The 19,168-nt window shown below is 37.2% G+C and overlaps 1 protein-coding gene and 1 pseudogene across 1 annotated transcript; both read right to left on the bottom strand.

Annotated features, from left to right (window-relative positions):
• Positions 1–134: 134 nt before the first annotated feature.
• LOC118032749 (nuclear pore complex protein NUP214-like) lies at positions 135–15,931 on the bottom strand (annotated as a pseudogene).
• On the bottom strand, positions 15,782–17,941 carry LOC118032741 (expansin-A15). Its single transcript, XM_035037531.2, has 4 exons — positions 17,618–17,941; positions 17,334–17,464; positions 16,908–17,220; positions 15,782–16,780 (listed from the first exon to the last, which is right to left on the bottom strand). Exons 2-4 carry the CDS (start codon positions 17,458–17,460, stop codon positions 16,477–16,479), a joined length of 744 nt encoding a protein of 247 aa, XP_034893422.1. The 5' UTR covers positions 17,461–17,464; positions 17,618–17,941; the 3' UTR covers positions 15,782–16,476.
• Between the last annotated feature and the right edge of the window lie 1,227 nt (positions 17,942–19,168).

Here is a 19,168-nt window from a genome sequence, read left to right as displayed (position 1 = left end):
TCTCATATCTGCACATAATATGGTTATTCATTCATGGATTGACACATCTACTGGTAAAATATTTAGTAAAATGATCAAGTATAAGACAATGCAGAACTCGGATATCCAACATAATGTGATGTAACCTGCTGTGAATCACAATTTACATTCAATTACCGGAAATATTTTTTTCATTTGTGAGCAAAATTTTCAAAGCCTAGTATGAAAGCTCCGAACTCTATTTTCTCATCTGCGTGAATAATTCTGGAGGTTTTCTAGTTCCTCCCAGATTACCGCTGAAAGAAGAGAAACCATCAATTCCTTGGTGGCTGCCTCCTTCATTACCAGAGAAAGCTGAAAAACCACCAGCACCTTGTTGGCTCCCAAAAGCCCCAAATCTACTACCCGTGCAAATTTGCATTACAAATCAGCAAAGGCATCGAATGCATTAAACAAAAAACGAGGAAAATAGAATATTAGCCAATAATGCTACCTGTAGTAGCAAATCCACCTCCACCTGAAGCCGCACCACCAAATCCAACACCAGAAGCCACACTATCGAATCCACTACACGCAGCCGCACCAGCAAACCCTGCACCAGAAGATCCCAAAGCAGCAAACCCACCACTTATAGAAGCAACACCGGCAAACCTGCCAGCAGTTGCAGCACTTGCAAAGCCACCTGTTGAACTACTAGTAGCAAAGCCACCATCAAAATTACTGGTAGAATCAAAACCACTTCCAGGTAAACCAGCTCCAAACTGTCTACTGCCCAAAAGTGCCAAGAACTGATCCCAGTGCTTGTTGTCCTGGGCCAATCTGTGCTGGCTGGCCACACTGGCTTTGAGCAGGAGCTTGAGCAACTGCTCCTGTAGCAAAGCCACCAGAGAATGCACCCATATCTGTTGGTGGAGACGATTGTGAAGGCTGTGGAGATTGAAAGTTGAAAGATGCAGGTCGAAAAAGCCACCAGAGAATGCACCCATATCTTTTGGAAAGGTTGACTTTTTCCAGCAGGGGGTTGAGGCTCTGTTTTAAGCGATTCTGACACTGAAGGGGTAGGAGTGGGGTAAAAATTAGGTGCGGTTTTGCCCATAAGAGGCTGATTCTTCTTTTTTAAGGGACTCTGATGTCAAATGTGAAGGAGTTGGATGTCTAGAAGGTGGAGTTTTTTCCTAGAGGGGGCTGCAGCTCCTTAGAAGTCTCTGAGGTTAGAGATGGAGTATATGAGGGTAACACTGTCTTGGGGGCCTGAAAAGATAATGAACTGGAAGAAGGTAAAACAGGGGGAAAGAAACTGATGACAGGGATGTTGAAGCTGTGCTTGATGGCATTGTGCCTGACGAGATCAGTGTAGATACTGATGATGGGATGTTTGCTAATATATTGATCATTGTAGATGAGGAAACTGAAAGCGATATTGAGACTGCTGGAGAAGATGAAGCTTTTTCACTAGGCTGACTTGTGCTAGTTGCAACATTGATACGAGGAACTTTTCCAGGTAGGGCGGGAGCAACAGGAGTAGCACCGACAGAAGAGCATGGAGGCTCATGATTTTTACTAGCAGATTTAAAAAATGAACCTTTGGTGGTTGCTGGTCCATTCTTCAAACTTTCAATTGCTGACTTTGCGAGCGCAGTACTGTAAGTGGAAACAAAAATCTCATTTGGCTTCTTCGGAAACAACGATGTCTGTGTTGGTGACACTGTTGAGACAGCAGATTTTTTATTTAGGTTAGTTTCATTTTGCTGAATAGACTTGGTCTCATTGATCAAAACAGATTTGGGCTCCTCAATATGAGAAAACATACTCTTTGATTTATCAGCATTCATATTGTAAGTTTCCCTGGTATGTTTGTCTTCTGCTGTCAGCATACTAGCGATGAGGAAACCGATAAGGTCATTGCATTGTTACTTTGCAATGCAGGAGACCTCAATGCCAGAGGGTGTGATGGCAACAGAGGATCAGTTGCCAATTTAAATGCAGCAGGTGGTTTTATCTCGACTGCCCGTTTGGTGAATCCATACTGTAAGCCTGCTTAAACATAGAAAAAGCCATCATCAGTTGTTTTTTCTTCATATGCATATAGATAATAAGCAAACATGCCTGAAGTGCTCTTTCATCTTAACTTAGTAATAGCTCACCTTTGCTTTCAGATGGGTGCGAGAAAGATGATGGAAATGTCCGGTTTTCTTGGTGAACTGCTGATCTGTCCACCAAGCTAGAGCTAACATCTTGACTATCCTTCAACAAGGATGACCTATCCACACTTTTCTTCTGACTTTCTTGCAAAAGCACCCTTTTTACAGTAGTGTTTGTAGGCTCAAAACTAGCCCGGCTCTGCAGCTCGGGTCATAATTAACATGCATGTTAATGTTTCCAGAAAATCTATCAGCTCACAGGATGAGATGAGATACTTGGAAGTTAATTTAATAAAAGCATAACTCGAAGTTGTAAGAAAATAGTTAATAAAAGCATAATCAAGTTGGAAGAAAATAGTAACAGGAATTTGCGGTTATCTTCCAAGTTAAAAATGCGTCTGCTAATTTAGAGGCCCATATATTTTAGTATAATCTTATGAACACTGAAACCGAACTGCACTTCTGAATGGATTCTAAACTTGTCTATGAAGATTCAATCATCATTTATTTTTATCTTCAAGTTTTGTATTAAATCTTAGTGGTGTACGGCTTCATCTCCTGACTTGTTTACCTGTGAAGTAATTTGTTTGTTTTAAACATAAGAAGTTGCATCGTCAAAAAGTCAAGGGGAAAGAGAGCAAGTGAAATCCACAGCACAAGCAACAAAGCAGAATAATCTGAGCGAAGCTCTATTCATATTTCTAATTGAACAGTTTAGTAGATTAATTCCATGCCTGTAAGAAAGAATTTGGCTATCTGCAAAAGCAAACTAGCTTCAGTGAATTGAGTATCACTAGAGGACCAACTCAAGACAGCTAAATTTCAATTCCAACTAGTTGCGGTTGGCAAGTAAATAACACTAGAGGGGCACCAGAGGGGAGAGCATCAAGATTGATAAAAGTGGCTTGAAAAAGAATTACCTGATCCAGTGAGTCCCTCCTCCTCCTTGAAGTTTCTGGATCACAACTCTTCATGGCACTTGCTCGGTGTCTCCTAGACTTACCTTTGGTGGCAGTAGAACCAGGAGAAAGTAAAAGTTTCTTCAATGATGAGGTATCACTAACTTCCGTTGCATCTGGTGAGCTAAAAGAGGCATCATAGGGAATCCCAATTGTTTCAAAAAGCTCATTCTTTACTTCTTTTTGTTCTACAGGTGATTCTTTACTTCCTTTTGAGAGACTTTCAGAAAGTTGTTCAGCAGCTGCAAGCTGTGAACTCATTGTGTTTTGTAAACTATTCAAGGACTGGAAGTGTCTACCTTTCTGGGTTAGGTAACAATACATTGGTGAAAAGCAACAAGCGATGGAGTGCATAGTACTAACCGTCATATACAAGCTAAACATCTAATGTCAACTATACCTTGAAGGCACTTGTCTACTCTGCAAAGCTATCCGATCTGAGTGAGATCCATCATTTCCACCAAAACTCCGAAGTTCAAGGGTATTGAAGTGTCTCTCCAATTGAATCAACTGATTGGTCAACTCCTGGAAAAGGGATTAAGGTTTAGCACTGTCAGGAGGGATAATATCACAGGTAAACAGTAACTAACGACCAACCTGATTTAGTTTTAGTATACACCGCCGCTTCTACTCAGGTTCAGAACTCAACTTCTGGCGATTCCAGAGTTCCCAACATTGGCGATCGGAAGCTTGCTTAACAATACCATCTAAATGTATTCTTCTAGCCAAAACTGAAAATCAGATGAACAATCAAATGGCAACTCAAAACAAGACACAAACCAAATATGAAATTGGATGAGATTGTACCAGACCACTTTCATCATATTCCTGGAATAGTATTTCCTACCAGATTGTTGTAATTTATTGTTGTGTCATTGAAATGATATTTATATCAATATGACATGTACACTTCTGCATCTCAGTTACTGAAAGTTTCCATATTAAGACATTTTTCGAGTTCTTCAATTCAAGAAAATGAATATACTGCTAGTAATAACAAGACATTTCCAAAACTGAAGAATACCTTGCACAGTTTAATATAGAACATGTTGGATCTCTCCAAGCCGCTCATGTTGAAGTTATGGCTCCAAAGTTGAAATTAATGTCTCAGCCACATGTTATCTTTCATTAATGTTTATCTATTAGTAACATCATTATCTTAAAGTTGTTTAGTCAATTTTTACTTTTTAGATATGAAACTTATTTAGGATAAGTTACATAGCTCCATAAATGAAGGAGTTTATATTAGTTATGTTTCTTAATTGTGTTGTGATTGATTTCATCTATAAATAACAGCTAAGGGATGGCAGTAACCTACATCAAAAACATTATGCTCTTTGTTCTTTGTTTTTCTAGTTATCATCAACATTCAGTTCTTTATATACCTATTATCAACAATTGGTATCAGAGCATTCTTTGATCTTTGAAGGGATTGTGAGTGAAACACGAGAGATTAGTGAGGCTAAATCAAAGCATTTTGAAGGGATTGTGAGTGAAACACGAGAGATTAAGTGAGTTTTTTTTAAGAAATGGATTCTGCAAATTTTCCAGCAAAAACACCAGTGTTCACAGGGCAGAATTTTGGTGTGTAGGCTGTGAAAATGGAAACTTATTTCAAAGCTTTTGACTTGTGGGAGATAGTGGAGAGCGATAAGCCACCAACTCTACTAGGAAACAATCCTACGATTGCATAGATGAAGTTTTTTAATGAAGAAAAGGCAAAGCGATTCAAAGCTCTTACCTGTCTTCATAATGCTGTGAGTGAAGAAATCTTCACCAAATTATGGCTTGTAAATCTATCAAAGAAACATGGGATAAATTAAAAGTAGAATTTCATGGTGATGAGAAGTCAAGGAAGATGCAGATTTTAAATCTTAAAAGACAGTTTGAAGGTTTGAAGATGAAAGAAACTGAAACCATCAAAGACTTCTCTTCTCAAATTTCAAAACTTGTGAATCAAGTGAGACTTTTGGGAGAAGATTTTCCAGATTCAAGAATAGTAGAGAAAGTTTTGGTAAGTCTACCAGCAAAATTTGAACATAAAATTTGCTCTTTAGAAGATTCTAAAGATTTCTCTGAAATGAGCCTGCAAGAATTGGTAAATGCTTTACAAGCGGTAAAGCAGAGGCAAGCTTACACACAAGAAAAAATATGTGAAGGAGCTCTTGTTGCAGTTTCCAAGCAGAGCCAATCTAAGAATTTTTATAAGAACAATCAAGAAGGAAAAAGAGAAAGAGGGAGAAGTTGGCAATCCAATAAATGGCAACAGAACAGAAACAACAACAACTTCACTAGAGGGAAAGAGAAGAAAGAACATTTTCCTGCTTGTAAATTCTGTCAGAAAATAAATCATCTTGAAGCCTGGTGTTGGCTCAAGAATGCACAATGCCAAAACTGCAATCAATTTGGTCATATTCAAAGATTCTGCAAAAATAAAGCAGAAACAGTAAAACAAGCTCAAGTAGCCGGTTGTTCAGAAATCAAGGAAGATCTTTTATTCATGGCTACAATACAGGAGATGTGTAACACAGCAGAGGTAAACAATTCATCATGGCTTATTGATAGTGGTTGCACTAATCATATGACTGCAGATTTGAGTTTATTCAAGGATTTGGATAAAAGCTACATGTCTAAAGTAAGAATTGGCCATGGAGAGTATGTGAAGGTTAAAGGCAAAGGGGCGATTGAAGTTGAAACAATGTCAGGTACAAAAACTCTAAAAAATATGCTTTATGTACCTAAGATTAATCAGAATCTAGTGAGTATGGGACAATTACTAGAATTTGGTTACTCAATATTCTTTAATGATGGAGTATATGATATTAAAGATAAAAATAGAGTGTTACTGCTTTCTGCAAAAATGATGAACAAAAGTTTTAATGTTGATTGGAGAGAAGTATGTTTGAGTGCTAATACTTATGAGAACAATGAATCTGTTCTTTGGCACAAACGGTTGGGGCACTTTAATTATGCAACTTTAAAGAGAATGGCTGACCTACAGATGACTCACGGTTTATCACATATACAAGAACAAAAGAGTATTTGTAAAGCCTGTCAGTTAGGAAAACAAACTAGAGTTGTTTTTCCTGACAATACATATAGAGCACTGTCAAAACTCCAGCTTGTACACACAGATGTGTGTGGGCCAATGCATAATGAATCATTGAATGGTTCAAAGTATTTTCTTCTGTTTGTTGATGATTATAGTAGGTACTACTGGGTTTACTTTCTGAAATCAAAATCGAATGTGTTTGCTGAGTTTGTTAAGTTCAACTGGAAACAAGAAACAAATTGAAGATATTAAGATCTGACAATGGAGGAGAGTATACCTCTCGACAATTTAAGGCATACTTGGCAAAAGAAGGGATTAAACACCAACTGACAATTCCCTACACTCTATAATAGAATGGAGTAAGTGATAGGAGAAACCGGACATTGATGGAAATGGCAAGATGTTTGCTATATGAGAAGAAAATGCCATTAAAATTCTGGGCAGAGGCAGTAAACACAGCATCTTACCTTCTAAATCGTATGACCACAAGAGTGTTAGGAGATAAGACTCCTTATGAAATCTAGTATGGATTTAAACCTAGTGTTGATCATTCAAAAGTTTTTGGTAGCCCTTGCTATGTTTTGCAACCTGAAGTTAAGAGAAGAAAACTTGATCAAAAGGCTGATATGGGAATTCTTATAGGATATAACACAAAATCTAAGGCTTATAAAATCTATGATCTGAAATCTAATAAAGTTGTGATTGCTAGAGATGTAAAAGTTGCAGAGAATGGTATATGGAACTGGGAAGCTGCATCAATTGAAGGGACAAAACAGGAGTATCAAATTGAACTGGATGCTACAGAGGATGATGATACTGTCGATGACAAACCAGTAAGGGGGACAAGGTCCTTAGCTGACATTTATAGCTGGTGCAATGTTGCTGAAACAAAACCAATAGATTTTGAAGAAGCTATCAACTCACAAGTATGGATAGCTGCAATGAAGGAGAAGCTCATAATGATAGAAAAGAATGAAACATGGATATTGGTTGACAAACCCGTTCACAATAAGGTAATTGGTGTGAAATGGATTTTCAAAACCAAGTTGATGCAGATGGGAGTATCAGCAAGCACAAAGCAAGACTTGTAGTGAAGGGTTATTCACAAGAGCCAGGTATTTTCAGCAAGCACAAAGCAAGACTTGTAGTGAAGGGTTATTCACAAGAGCCAGGTATTGACTTCGTTGAGACATTTGCTCCAGTATCTAGGCTTGATCAATAAAGCTTTTGCTTACTCTAGTAGCATAAAATGGTTGGCATATTTTTCAATTGGATGTTAAGTCTGCATTTCTGAATGGTGTTCTAAATGAAGAATATATGTTGAACAACCTGATGGCTTTAAAAAGGAGATCACATCAAACAAAGTATATTTGCTAAAGAAGGCTTTGTATGGACTTAAACAGGCTCCTAGAGTCTGGTATAGCAAATTGGATGGGTATCTTTTGAGTTTAGACTTTGAAAGAAGCATGAATGAAGTAACTTTATATGTGAAAAATGTTGACAAACATACTCTAATCGTATCAGTGTATGTAGATGATTTATTGATTGCAGGAGACAAGGAGCAACTGGTAGAGGAGTTTAAAACCAACATGAAGGATAAGTTTGAGATGAATGAACTTGGTTTGCTGTCATACTTCTTATGCATGGAAGTAACTCAATCGAAGCAAGGTTATTTCCTATGTCAAAAGAGGTTTACAATGAAGCTACTAAATAAATTTTCAATGAAAAATTGCTAACCAGTTAGTATACCTATGGCACTGGGACAAAAGCTAATGAAGGAGGATGGAGCTCCTAAAACTAATGGAAAAGCCTATAGAAGTTTAGTTGGCAGCTTGTTGTATTTAACTGCTACACGCCCAGACATTGTTTTTGTTGTCAATTACCTCTCTAGGTTCATGCAAAGTCCAAGTCAAATCCATTTTGTTGCAGCCAAGAGAGGTCTGAGATATCTGAAAGGGACCTTAAAGTTTGGCATGCATTTTGTGAAATCAAGTTCTGTTAAACTTGTTGGTTTTTCTGATAGTGATTGGGCTGGAAGTGATGAAGAAATGATGAGCACCTCAGGTTATTGCTTTGCTATTGGAGGAAGCATTTTCTGTTGGAACTCATAGAAGCAATCAGTGGTTGCACATTCTACTGCAAAGGCAAAATACATAGCAACATATGTGGCATCAAAGCAATTGATATAGCCAAGGAAAATGCTAAATGATCTAAACTTTGATCAACGAAGTCCCACAGAATTGTTCTGTGACAATACATTAGCAATAGCTATTTCAAAGAATTCTGTTTCTCATGACAGGACCAAGCATATGAAGATCAAGTTCCATGCTATTAGGCAATTCCAGCAACAAAGGGAACTAGAGATGATATACTGCACTTCAAAAGAGCAATTAGCAGACCTGTTCACCAAGCTTTTAGCTAAAAAGAGATTTGAAGATCTAAGGGAGATGATAGGAATGTGCAGTTTTGGAACCAAGGAGGAGTGTTGAAGTTATGACACCAAAGCTGAAATTAATGTCTCACCCATATGTTATCTTTCGTTAATGTTTATTTATTAGTAACATCATTATCTTAATGTTGTTTAGTCAGTTTTTACTTCTTTAGATATGAAACTTATTTAGGATAAGTTACATAGCTCCATAAATGAAGGAGTTTGTGTTAGTTATGTTTCTTAATTGTGTTGTGATTGATTTCATCTATAAATAACGGCTAAGGGATGACAGTAACCTATATAAAAAACATTATGCTCTTTGCTCTTTGTTGCAAGTTCTTTGTTCTTTGTTTTTCTGGTTATCGTCAACATTTAGTTCTTTATATACCTATTATCAACAACTCATCCATCATGTTCTGCAATGAACATTGAGACATCAAACATCATGACACACCTTATACAACATATATAATTCATAGAAATGTGCATGCTTACGAACATACAGATCTGAATAGACTGTTACAATGGAAAATCATATTTCACATCTGAGTTAAAATGCCATAGTTTCGTAGATGGTCAGCTTAGAAGTGACAAGATAATACAAGAGAAATTCTGAAATGTTTTCTGTATATTTCACTAAGAGAGTTACAATATATAAATACATCAAGAATGATCAAATCCGTTAATTCTAGGGTCTAATAAACATAATTAGATCCCTTAATCCTAGGCCTAGACAATAATAAAAATCTTAGAGAGATAATCAAGGAATATACAACTATGAAAGAAACTAAATAAAGAAAGAAGAATATAATATATAGCTATGAAAAAAACTAAGGAAAGAAGAATATATTGACACCCCCCTCTCAAATTGATGCTGGTAGGTCTAACAACATCAATTTCCTACTAAGAAATTTATGTCGTTGGCGTGTCAAAGCTTTTGTAAAGGCATCAGCTATTTGAAGATTAGTATTAATATGAGGAAGAGTGATAACACCTCAAGTAAAAGGCTCCCTAATGTAATGACAGTCCACCTCTATATGCTTTGTGCATTCATGATATACTGGATTCACAACTATTTGAATAACACTAGTATTATCACCATGAAGTGGAGTAGGATCATTTGGAGGGAACCCAAGTTAAAAAATAAGACTACGTAACCACACAATTTCATAACAAGCTGCAGACATGGCTCTATACTTAGCCTCTATAGAAGATTTAGAGACACAATCCTGCTTTTTACACTTTCAAGAAATCAAGGCATCTCCAAGAAAAATGCACCAGCCTATGATAGACTTCCTAGTATCCGAGTAGCCAGCCTAATCTGCATCACTATATGAAGTCAAATTAAGAGTAGATTGTTTAGGAAAAAACAACCCACGAGTAGGTGACCCAATTAAGTATCTAATAATACAACGAACTGTAGCAAGATGAAGATGTCGAGGTACCTGCATAAATTTGCTAACTATATGGATAGCATAGGAGATATCAAGCCTTGTAATTGTTAGGTAAATAAGACTACCAACAAGTTTCCTATATAAAAAAGGATCAAGCAAAAGCTCGCCTTTATCTTTTTGGTATTTCACATTCACCTCCATTGGTGTATCAACCGCAGTAGCATCCTTTAAACTCGCTAGCTCAATGAGATCCTGAATATATTTATGTTGATTTAAGAACAAACCATGATCTCTAGAGTTAACTTCTAGCCTAAAAAAATATGTGAGATGTCAAAGATCTTTCATTTGAAATGTACTATGCAATATATGTTGAAGCTTTGTGATCAGTCCAATGTCATTACCAGTGATGATAATATCATCGATATAGACTAAGAGAAATACCATACCAGTGGTGGTCTTGTAAAAGAAGAGTGATGAATCATATTGACTTTGTGTGAAGGAGAAGGTGAGAAGAGTGTCGCGAAACTTCTCAAACTAGGCTCTAGGTGCCTGTTTTAACTTATACAAAGAGCGTCTTAGCTTGCAAACTTCATCAGAAGCCATTATGGACATACCGGGTGGAAGTTTCATGTAAATCTCTTCCTTAAGATTCCTATGCAAGAAGGCATTTTTTACATCTATCTGATGTAAAGGCCAACCTTTATAGGCTACAATAGCAAGAATTGTTCTCACCGTGGTCATCTTAGCAACTGGTGTGAATGTTTCTTCATAGTTGAAGCCATATTCTTGTTTATTGCCAAGAGCAACCAATCGAGCTTTGTATCTATCTAAAGAGCCATCAGACTTAAGTTTCACAATATAGACCCATTTACTACCAATGGGCTTAACATATGGAGGACAAGAAATAATGTCCCAAGTATGATTTGCCTCAAGTGCTTGAAGTTCTGCCTTCATTGCTTGTTACCAACACTCATGTTCTCTAGCTTGTTTATAACAAGTGGGAATGGAAATAGAAGACAGAGTAGTAGACATAGACACAGGAGTTGAAAAAACATACCTTTCAAGAGGTTTGTAAGGTCTTTTACAAAGAGGTGGTGGATCATAGGAAGTGGGTAGAACATAATCAAATGTCGCAGGAAGATGTGAAGGAACCTCAGTGAGACCTATAGAGGGATCAGAAGCAGGAGTGCGTCTATGATAAACATAACCAGGTTTAAACCTTTGTACTAGTGTTGACGGCTTAGGAAAATATGGTAAAACAGATAGAGAAGGAAGTGCTGAAGTTTGTTGTGTGCAAAAGAAGGGCTGATTTTCAAAAAAATATGACATTCTTAGAGACATGAGTTCAACGTGCATGTGGATCATAACAAAGAAATCCTTTTTGGGTTCCAGTATATCCTAAGAAAGCACACTTGACAGATTGGGCAGTAAGTTTATTTCTCTTATGTGTAAGAAGGTGAACAAAACAAATACATCCAAAAATATGAAGATTGGAATAATTTGGTGCATATCTAAACAAATGAAAATAGGGAGGATCATTGTTCAAGTTTGGAGATGGTAATCGATTAATCAATAAACAGTAGTACATAAAGCTTCACACCAAAAATAAGAAGGAACGCATAACTCAATTAGAAGAGTTCGAACAACATCAAAAAGATGACGATTCTTTCTTTCAGCCACACCGTTTTGTTGTGGGGTGAAAGGACAAGAACGTTGTGATATGATCCCATGACTTTGAAGAAAAAATTGAAATTCATTTGACATATATTCACCACCTGAATCAGATTGCAGAATTTTGATTTTGGCAGAAAATTGTGTTTCAACTAAGGCAAGAAAGGCTTTAAACACATAGAAGACCTCACTTTTAGATCGAAGAAAATATACCCAAGTAAAGCGAGTGAAATCATCTATAAATGTAACAAAGTATCTGTAATGTTCATGAGAAATTACAGGTGCAATACCCTATACATCAGTATGCATGAATTCAAAAGGTTTGGTGGTGCGAGTTTTATGCAATGGAAAAAGAAGCGTTTTGCTTTTACCAAGTTTGCAAGATGCACAATCAACAATATCATTATTAGAAGAAGTCGAATTTTTGTTTCCAAGTAAACCAGATTTAAACAAGACTCGAAGTACATAAGAACTAGGGTGTTCTAAACTTCTATGCCACACCTGATTATCACATTGAACAACATTACAGACAACATAATGTGACACAAGAGAGGGAGATAGAAGCAAAGGAAATAGGCGTCCCACTTTAGGTCCCTTCGTGATCATTTTCCTGCACACTTGATCCTGCACAAGACAACCAGATTTTGAAAAATAAACATCACAATTATTGTCAACTAATTGGCCAACAGATATAAGATTAGTAGACAACTTAGAAGACATAAAAACAATATTCAAAATGGCTGAAATATCACCAACAACTGTGATAGACAAAGGATTACCATCAGCAGTACGAATATGAAGATTTCCTCTATATTTTTTAATATTATTTAAAGGTAAGGCAATGTTGGTCATGTGATTGGAAGCAACAGAATCAAAATACCAAGGCTTAGGAATAGAATTTCAGTTACCTAAAAGGCCTAAAGCAGAAAGGGCAGAGACTATCATTTGTTGGATCATTTTAAGAGTAATAGAAGACTGACTAGGACTAAGAGCATTTGAGAAACCAACTAAGACATTATAGGCAGTTTCAGATTTCTTTAGAGGCCGGATGGATCAATCTTTGATGATATGCCCTGTTTTCTTACAATAGTTGCAGAATTTTTTAGTACAAGTAGTGACAATGTGCCCAAATCCTTTGTAACTATAGCACTGAACATTAAATATATCCTTACCTCTTTTAGATCTCCTTTAAGCAGCGTAGGCAATAGGACTTTGAGTAAAATTTTAAGCTTTTTGTTCCAAGACAACCTGTGTAATGATCCGTTGTTCTTCCCTAAGAAGCTCTCTTACACAAATATCCAAGAAAGGAACTGGCTCTCTATTCATCAGGTTAGACCTAATTGCTTCAAATTCCCCCCTTAACTTCATTAAAAACTGATTATGCTTGCGGTCTCATGCACACTTTGGATAACAATAAGTCCTTCAGGAGGTACACTTACATACACAATATTTGTGTACTCAACCCACAAATTTATAAAGGAAGAATAAAACTCTTGTATTGACATACTGCCTTGACTGAGTTGACCCAGCTCAAGTTCCAATTGGAGCCTTTGTGCTGTATTATTTGGTTGTAAACTTTCTTAAGGTAATCCTACATTTCTTTACAGGATTTGTAAGGCTTAAGATTGAGAAGCATGGAGTGTTCCACACTTCCAAAGATCCAAGACATGATCTAAGCATTTTTCACCTCCCATTTCACATATTTCTCCTTCTACTTCTCCTTCTCACTGTCAAGTGTAGGATCTGTCCCAGCAATATGACCCCATAATTCCTTCCCCCTGACAAAAATCTGAAATTGGAAAGCCCAGGCAGAATAGTTCTTTCTAGTAAAACGAACAAGAAAATGTTCAGATCATTCAAGAGACATGATTTAACTAGAAACAAGAACCAAGAGAACAAGTCCAAGAAAAACAGAATAGAAAAACCAGACAAGGAACCAGACACAAGATGATGATTTAACTAGAAACAAGAACCAAGAGATCAAGTTCAAGAAAAACAGACTAGAAGAACCAGACAAGGAACCAGACACAGGATGAATTGATTTCAGAGTTTTGGCTCTGATACCATGACAAGATAATACAAGAGAAATTCTGAAATGTTTTCTGTATATTTCATTAAGAGAGTTATAATATATATATTCATCAAGAATGATCAAATCCCTTAATTCTAGGGTCTAATAAACATAATTAGATCCTTTAATCCTAGGCCTAGACAATAATGAAAATCTTAGAGAGATAATCAAGGGATATGCAACTATGAAAGAAACTAAATAAGGAAAGAAGAATATAATATATAGCTACAAAAGAAACTACGGAAAGAAGAATATATTGACAAGAAGGGGCTCACTCAAAAGGTACCCCTAGTGCACCTTTCTTCTCTTATGATTCATAAAAAAACAAGTTGTTTGAACTGTAGGAGGATAGTTCTGTAGGTGATTAGCCTTCTTTATTTTGCTGTGATACTATTCCTATGAGATGAAAAGACCACAAAGCTTTCTCCCATCCCAATCTCGCTTTACAGTTACAAACTTGAAGGATTAAAGAGCCTGTTACTCTATTCTAAGAAGGGATAGTTTTGGAGTGAATATAGCAACTAACAGAACAAGAAGTCAAAGCTACAGTTGATAATGATACATGATAGCTGAACCAAGAAATAACAATGAGCCATTACAATGAAATATCACCTTCAACATTCTGCAATTTTCAGAGAGAGTTCCCATGCCCTCCTCCAAAGCTTCCACTTCTGAGCTTCTCAGAAATACAGTGCAGGCATCCCTGAAACCACCTGGTTCATCAATGCATTCCAGAAGCATATCCAATTCTTCGGCCATATCTTTAATCTGGAGCAGAAGATTTTCTTAAAGGACAATACAGGGCAAATACACTGCACTTGAGAAAACTAGAAACACCTCATCCCCATTCCCCAAAAGAAATAGATAAAGAAACAACCAAGATCCCAAAGGAAAAACTTGGGCACACATAGACACAGTTATGTGGGCATACAAGTACATATATGTGGTAACAAGCCAATCATGTAAAATGTAAACATATGAGAAACAAATGGAAAAATATACATACACTACCAAATTGTTTTGATAAGTATGGCTCTGAACCCCTCAGGGATTAATTTTTGTAGTCATCTTTTAACAACTTGGGTCTATGGTTTGGAGACATTGCTGAGAAAAAAATAACGTGAGATGATAACAGTGAACTTTGAAATGCAGGTAATGCCTCAGTTGTACCTGGCACAATCAAACCTCTCTGTTCTGCATCAAGAGGTGGTCTACAGGTTGATTCACCAGCAGTATCCTTCACGAGAAAAGGTTTACCACCAAGGTCACCAGGAACATTTGCAGCACCAACATGAACATTAATACTTCCCTTCTTTCTTGAGGATACGTCATTTTAATTCTTAAAACTAGATAAATCACTCTCATCCCAACCTATATATTTTATCAGTTTGGTCCGAAAACTCTTAATCAAGTCCTTCGATTTAATCCATGCTCATCAATTGTTCTGTCACATTTTATTAAAAAAGATTCTTAAGTATTCATATGAGATGGAAAATATTAATATTAATCAACAAAAGGACCCCAACTGAGAGATGTGCAAAGTATTTGGGACCTAATTGATAACTTTTATAGGATTGGGATGTAATTGAGAATAGGGACTAAGTTGAAGTTTTCCCTTCTTTCTTGAATCATTAATCCTCTGTCTATGTTGCAATTCGTGAAAATCCAGCTCTGGCATTTCTTAGTTTTACCCCTGGTGTTACCTCGTGCAGTCTTTTTTGTGGCGGAGGTCTTGCTGTAAATCTTCTGGCATGATCTTCAAGATTCAGCAAAAGCTGTGAAGCTTTTGCTTGTATAATGTTGCATTTACCAAGATATTGATTTCCGAATCCTCATCAGACTTTCGTGCACATTAATCACTCTTATCCCCTCAACCCAAGATTTGACACGATGGATGACACATGATGATATATCAGAAATTCGCAACCAGTATCAGTCCAAAACATTTTAAGCATTTCCCGGGGACAGAAATTGACAAGGTCGACACACCAGAGTACAGGCACTTACTGTTTGCAAGCTGCACTGTAAATCTCATGATCAGTTGGATTTGCAGTAATGGTCAATTTTACAAGAGACTCAAGCCTTAAAATAAACAAACCACGCTCCAATACTTATCTTCTTCTATAATTAATATCGAAGTTCAAGATACATAGGAAGCTGTGTGTGCATTAACAACAACTCCTAATTACAACTCACTCAATGCCTGAGCAGAAAAAAGATCGCCCTTGGACATCTCTTCATTTCCTCTCTTTATAGTAATTAACTCTGTTACAGGTCTGAAACCACACACATATATCCCTATTCCAAAAGGATTCCGTCTTTGGGCGGGTGAAAATCTTTTGTTCACCTCAGCCGAGCTTTCAACAAAAGAAGAAACAAACACAACAACACCCCCTTACACTTAGCTCAAGTTGCTATGCTAGAGGTTATCTAATTATTAATACCAGTAGATGCACTCTGCAGGCTGAGGAGACCCCTAGATGTAGAGGTTGATTCTTCCTCCAGTAAAGCAAATTAAAGCCCAACAACGCCACGAAAGTCAGGCAAAAACTGATATGTATGGGGGGATTTTCAAAAGAACCCCGCCATGCATGTCACGTTTAAAACACCATATATACTAGTAACACTAAACAAGGACATACTATTTAGTAACTAACAGGACAGGCAAGAGGTACTTAAAGGGAAGTTTAGTTAAAGGTAAAAGCTAGGGTTTAATTTGAGTGCTTGAAATTGTGATTTTGGTTTGCTCTTATTAGATTAAGGTGTGGGATTGGGAAGTTAGAACTGACTTCCCGTGTAGGTTTGGCCAAAAGCCCAGTTGGATGGAGCCACGTTGTTGGAAACCACCGTTCGTCCATCACTGGTTGTGACCTTGAAAGAGAGGGCTTGATTATTCAGATAGGTGTTGCTCTGCCAGTTCTGGCCCCAGTTCCTGGACATTGCCTGCCAATTGCTTGTAGTCCCTTTTATGGAGACCGCGACTACATCACCAGCTCCTCCCACATTTGTTATGAGCACCAGATTAAAGTAGGAGTGCCCATTAATCGTGAATCTGATGCCACCACTCTTTCTGCAAGCAACCCTGCGTATATATAGTCAAACGACAAACAAAGACAACAACTGGTGTTAATTATAGCCTGTACAGCCATATCAAAAGCTTGGAAACAGATCATATGAATATTATCTGTTGAGTAAAATAGGGTGTAGACCTTCTGTACTGGACAGGCACTATTCCAGCTTTATACTGGGCGATCTTTTGGAAAACAGGCTGAGAAAGATCAAAGTGTTGCTGGGGAGGGTTACACCACCCTCCGTCATTATTAGGAAGAGCATTGTTTGGTGGGCAAAAATTAGTGGCTGTGACAATAATGGACTCTTGTAAGCACCAAGTATTGTCATTTACACACTTAATCTCATAGCAGGCTCCACAGCTCAAGCCATTGTTGAAGAGAGCGGTACTCAGTGCAGCTGTGTTTGTCCCATACCCCTGGCTATAGAGATTCCCATATCCACAAGCACCACCTGCAGGAGCAACCAGTCATATACGATGAGAAAAGTTAAATAGCGGGGGCCAGATTTAAGAGCAAACAAGAAATTAAAACGAATTTTATTATTTTTCCTTCTTAATTTCTTACCCATTGTTCCAGATGCATCACCTCCTCCATAGAATGTTGCATGGGCACCAGTCCACCCAGTGCCATAACCCTCGACAATCTTTAACATTGTAAGAAGAATCACCATGGTGTATCCAAGGCATTCCATTTTCCTTCCACAAAGGAAAACCAAGATAATGGTTAGTTAGAAATCAAGAAAACATTTTGAGACATAGCATTAATTGAGTTGACAATAAACAAGAGAGCTTAAAAGACAAATATTGGAGGGGGGCGGGACATAAATGATCAGAGTTTGGCCTTACATTAATGGCTTGATCAAGATTGAGACAGCAGCGGGCAGCAGGTAGCACGAGTGGGGAAACTATAGAGGATGTGATGGGAGGAAGTGAAGCAATTGAGTTGTTTATATAGACGAGAATGCAACTCGAGGAAGTGGATTGTTATAATATTGTATCAGTATATGGGCAAATTAATTAAGAATAAAAAATTGAAACTTGAGAGAAAAGTATGCTAACAGAAACTGAAAACTGCTGCATATTAAAAAGATTTTCATTTTCTTTTTCAATGTCCTCTTCCTTCTAGGCTTGCCTAGTGGTGCAATCAATGAGCTTTTTGACCTCCATTCTTTCAAAACCAAGATACCTTGGGAATACTCTTAAAGAGTGGTCTCGACTCCATGTGTATGCAGAAAGATATCTCAGGCAGAATGTGTGAACTTCAACTTGCCCTGCCTGCAGCATTTTAAATTTAAACAGCTTTTAGATTATACTTGAGACAATAACATCACTCCAAATGTTAACTTGTACCAGAAACTCCTGCGTGTTGAAATTAATCGAATCCAAGCAAAGTAAAGAGAAATTGTAATTATATGGCAAGTACAAAACAGAAAATTATCCTTCTTTAGAAATTGCCAAGTCTCTTGAAAGCAAAATTATTCCAGTTTGATCAATTGTTTCGCTTTCGTTGCAGTATCGGTACTTAGCATATTCCAATCTGATCAGCCTACTAGCCTAAGAATACAAGTATCAAGTTAAGAACAAGAGATCTCAGGATAGAATTTAAAGTTTTTTGGCATTAAATTTTAATTGACAATAAATTGGGGGGCACTTGTGATTAGTAATTAATTGTCAGCTTAATTTTACGTGACAGTCAATCGTTTAGTGATTATAGCTAGATTCTGGAATGAGATTCAATTTAGTCGAGGACCAAATTAAGACAACAAGAACCGGACAGCACTTAGTCTGACAGATGAGAGATTAAGTCTTAATTGTCCTATGCTATTCTTCTAAGATTCTGTCTCTAAGAGGAAGAGGCTGAAATTCCAAGCTTTCCCTTTCCCGTGATCTCCACCATTGTATCCATCTTAAAGCAAACTCGTGTCCTCTGCTTCTTGGAGCTACTGTTAGTGACAGAATATTAGCACGAAAGCTGGTACGAGTAGCTCAACCCCTACTCTTCGTCATCAACTAACCATTTGTGCAAATCAAGGGTTGCTAATATTAGTCGTCGTATGTATTAATTTTCTCCTCCAACTAGACTAAGCACATGGGCAATGGGTGTTAGCTAAGGATAATTCTCTTTGACTTGTTAACAATCATCTTGAATTCTTGATTGATGGTTCTTGGAAGCTGTAAGCAGAAAAATGAAAAAGAAATAGTTTTACTCTGGCCCTACTGTTGGGAAATCCACTACTGACTTTTGGCAGCATTTCTATGACAAAGAATCTGATGCATGGTTTTTATATCCAAGGATATTAGCAGAAAGACTAGACCATCTTAATTTCAGGATCTTATTATATTATTTTGGATTACATGGAAGTGGTTTGCATGTGCAGGCAAACCTTAAAAAATTACTAG

Source organism: Populus alba, chromosome 1 (assembly GCF_005239225.2).
Source record: "Populus alba chromosome 1, ASM523922v2, whole genome shotgun sequence".
Taxonomy (NCBI): Eukaryota; Viridiplantae; Streptophyta; class Magnoliopsida; order Malpighiales; family Salicaceae; genus Populus; species Populus alba.
This window is presented reverse-complemented; position numbering and strand designations above follow the sequence as displayed.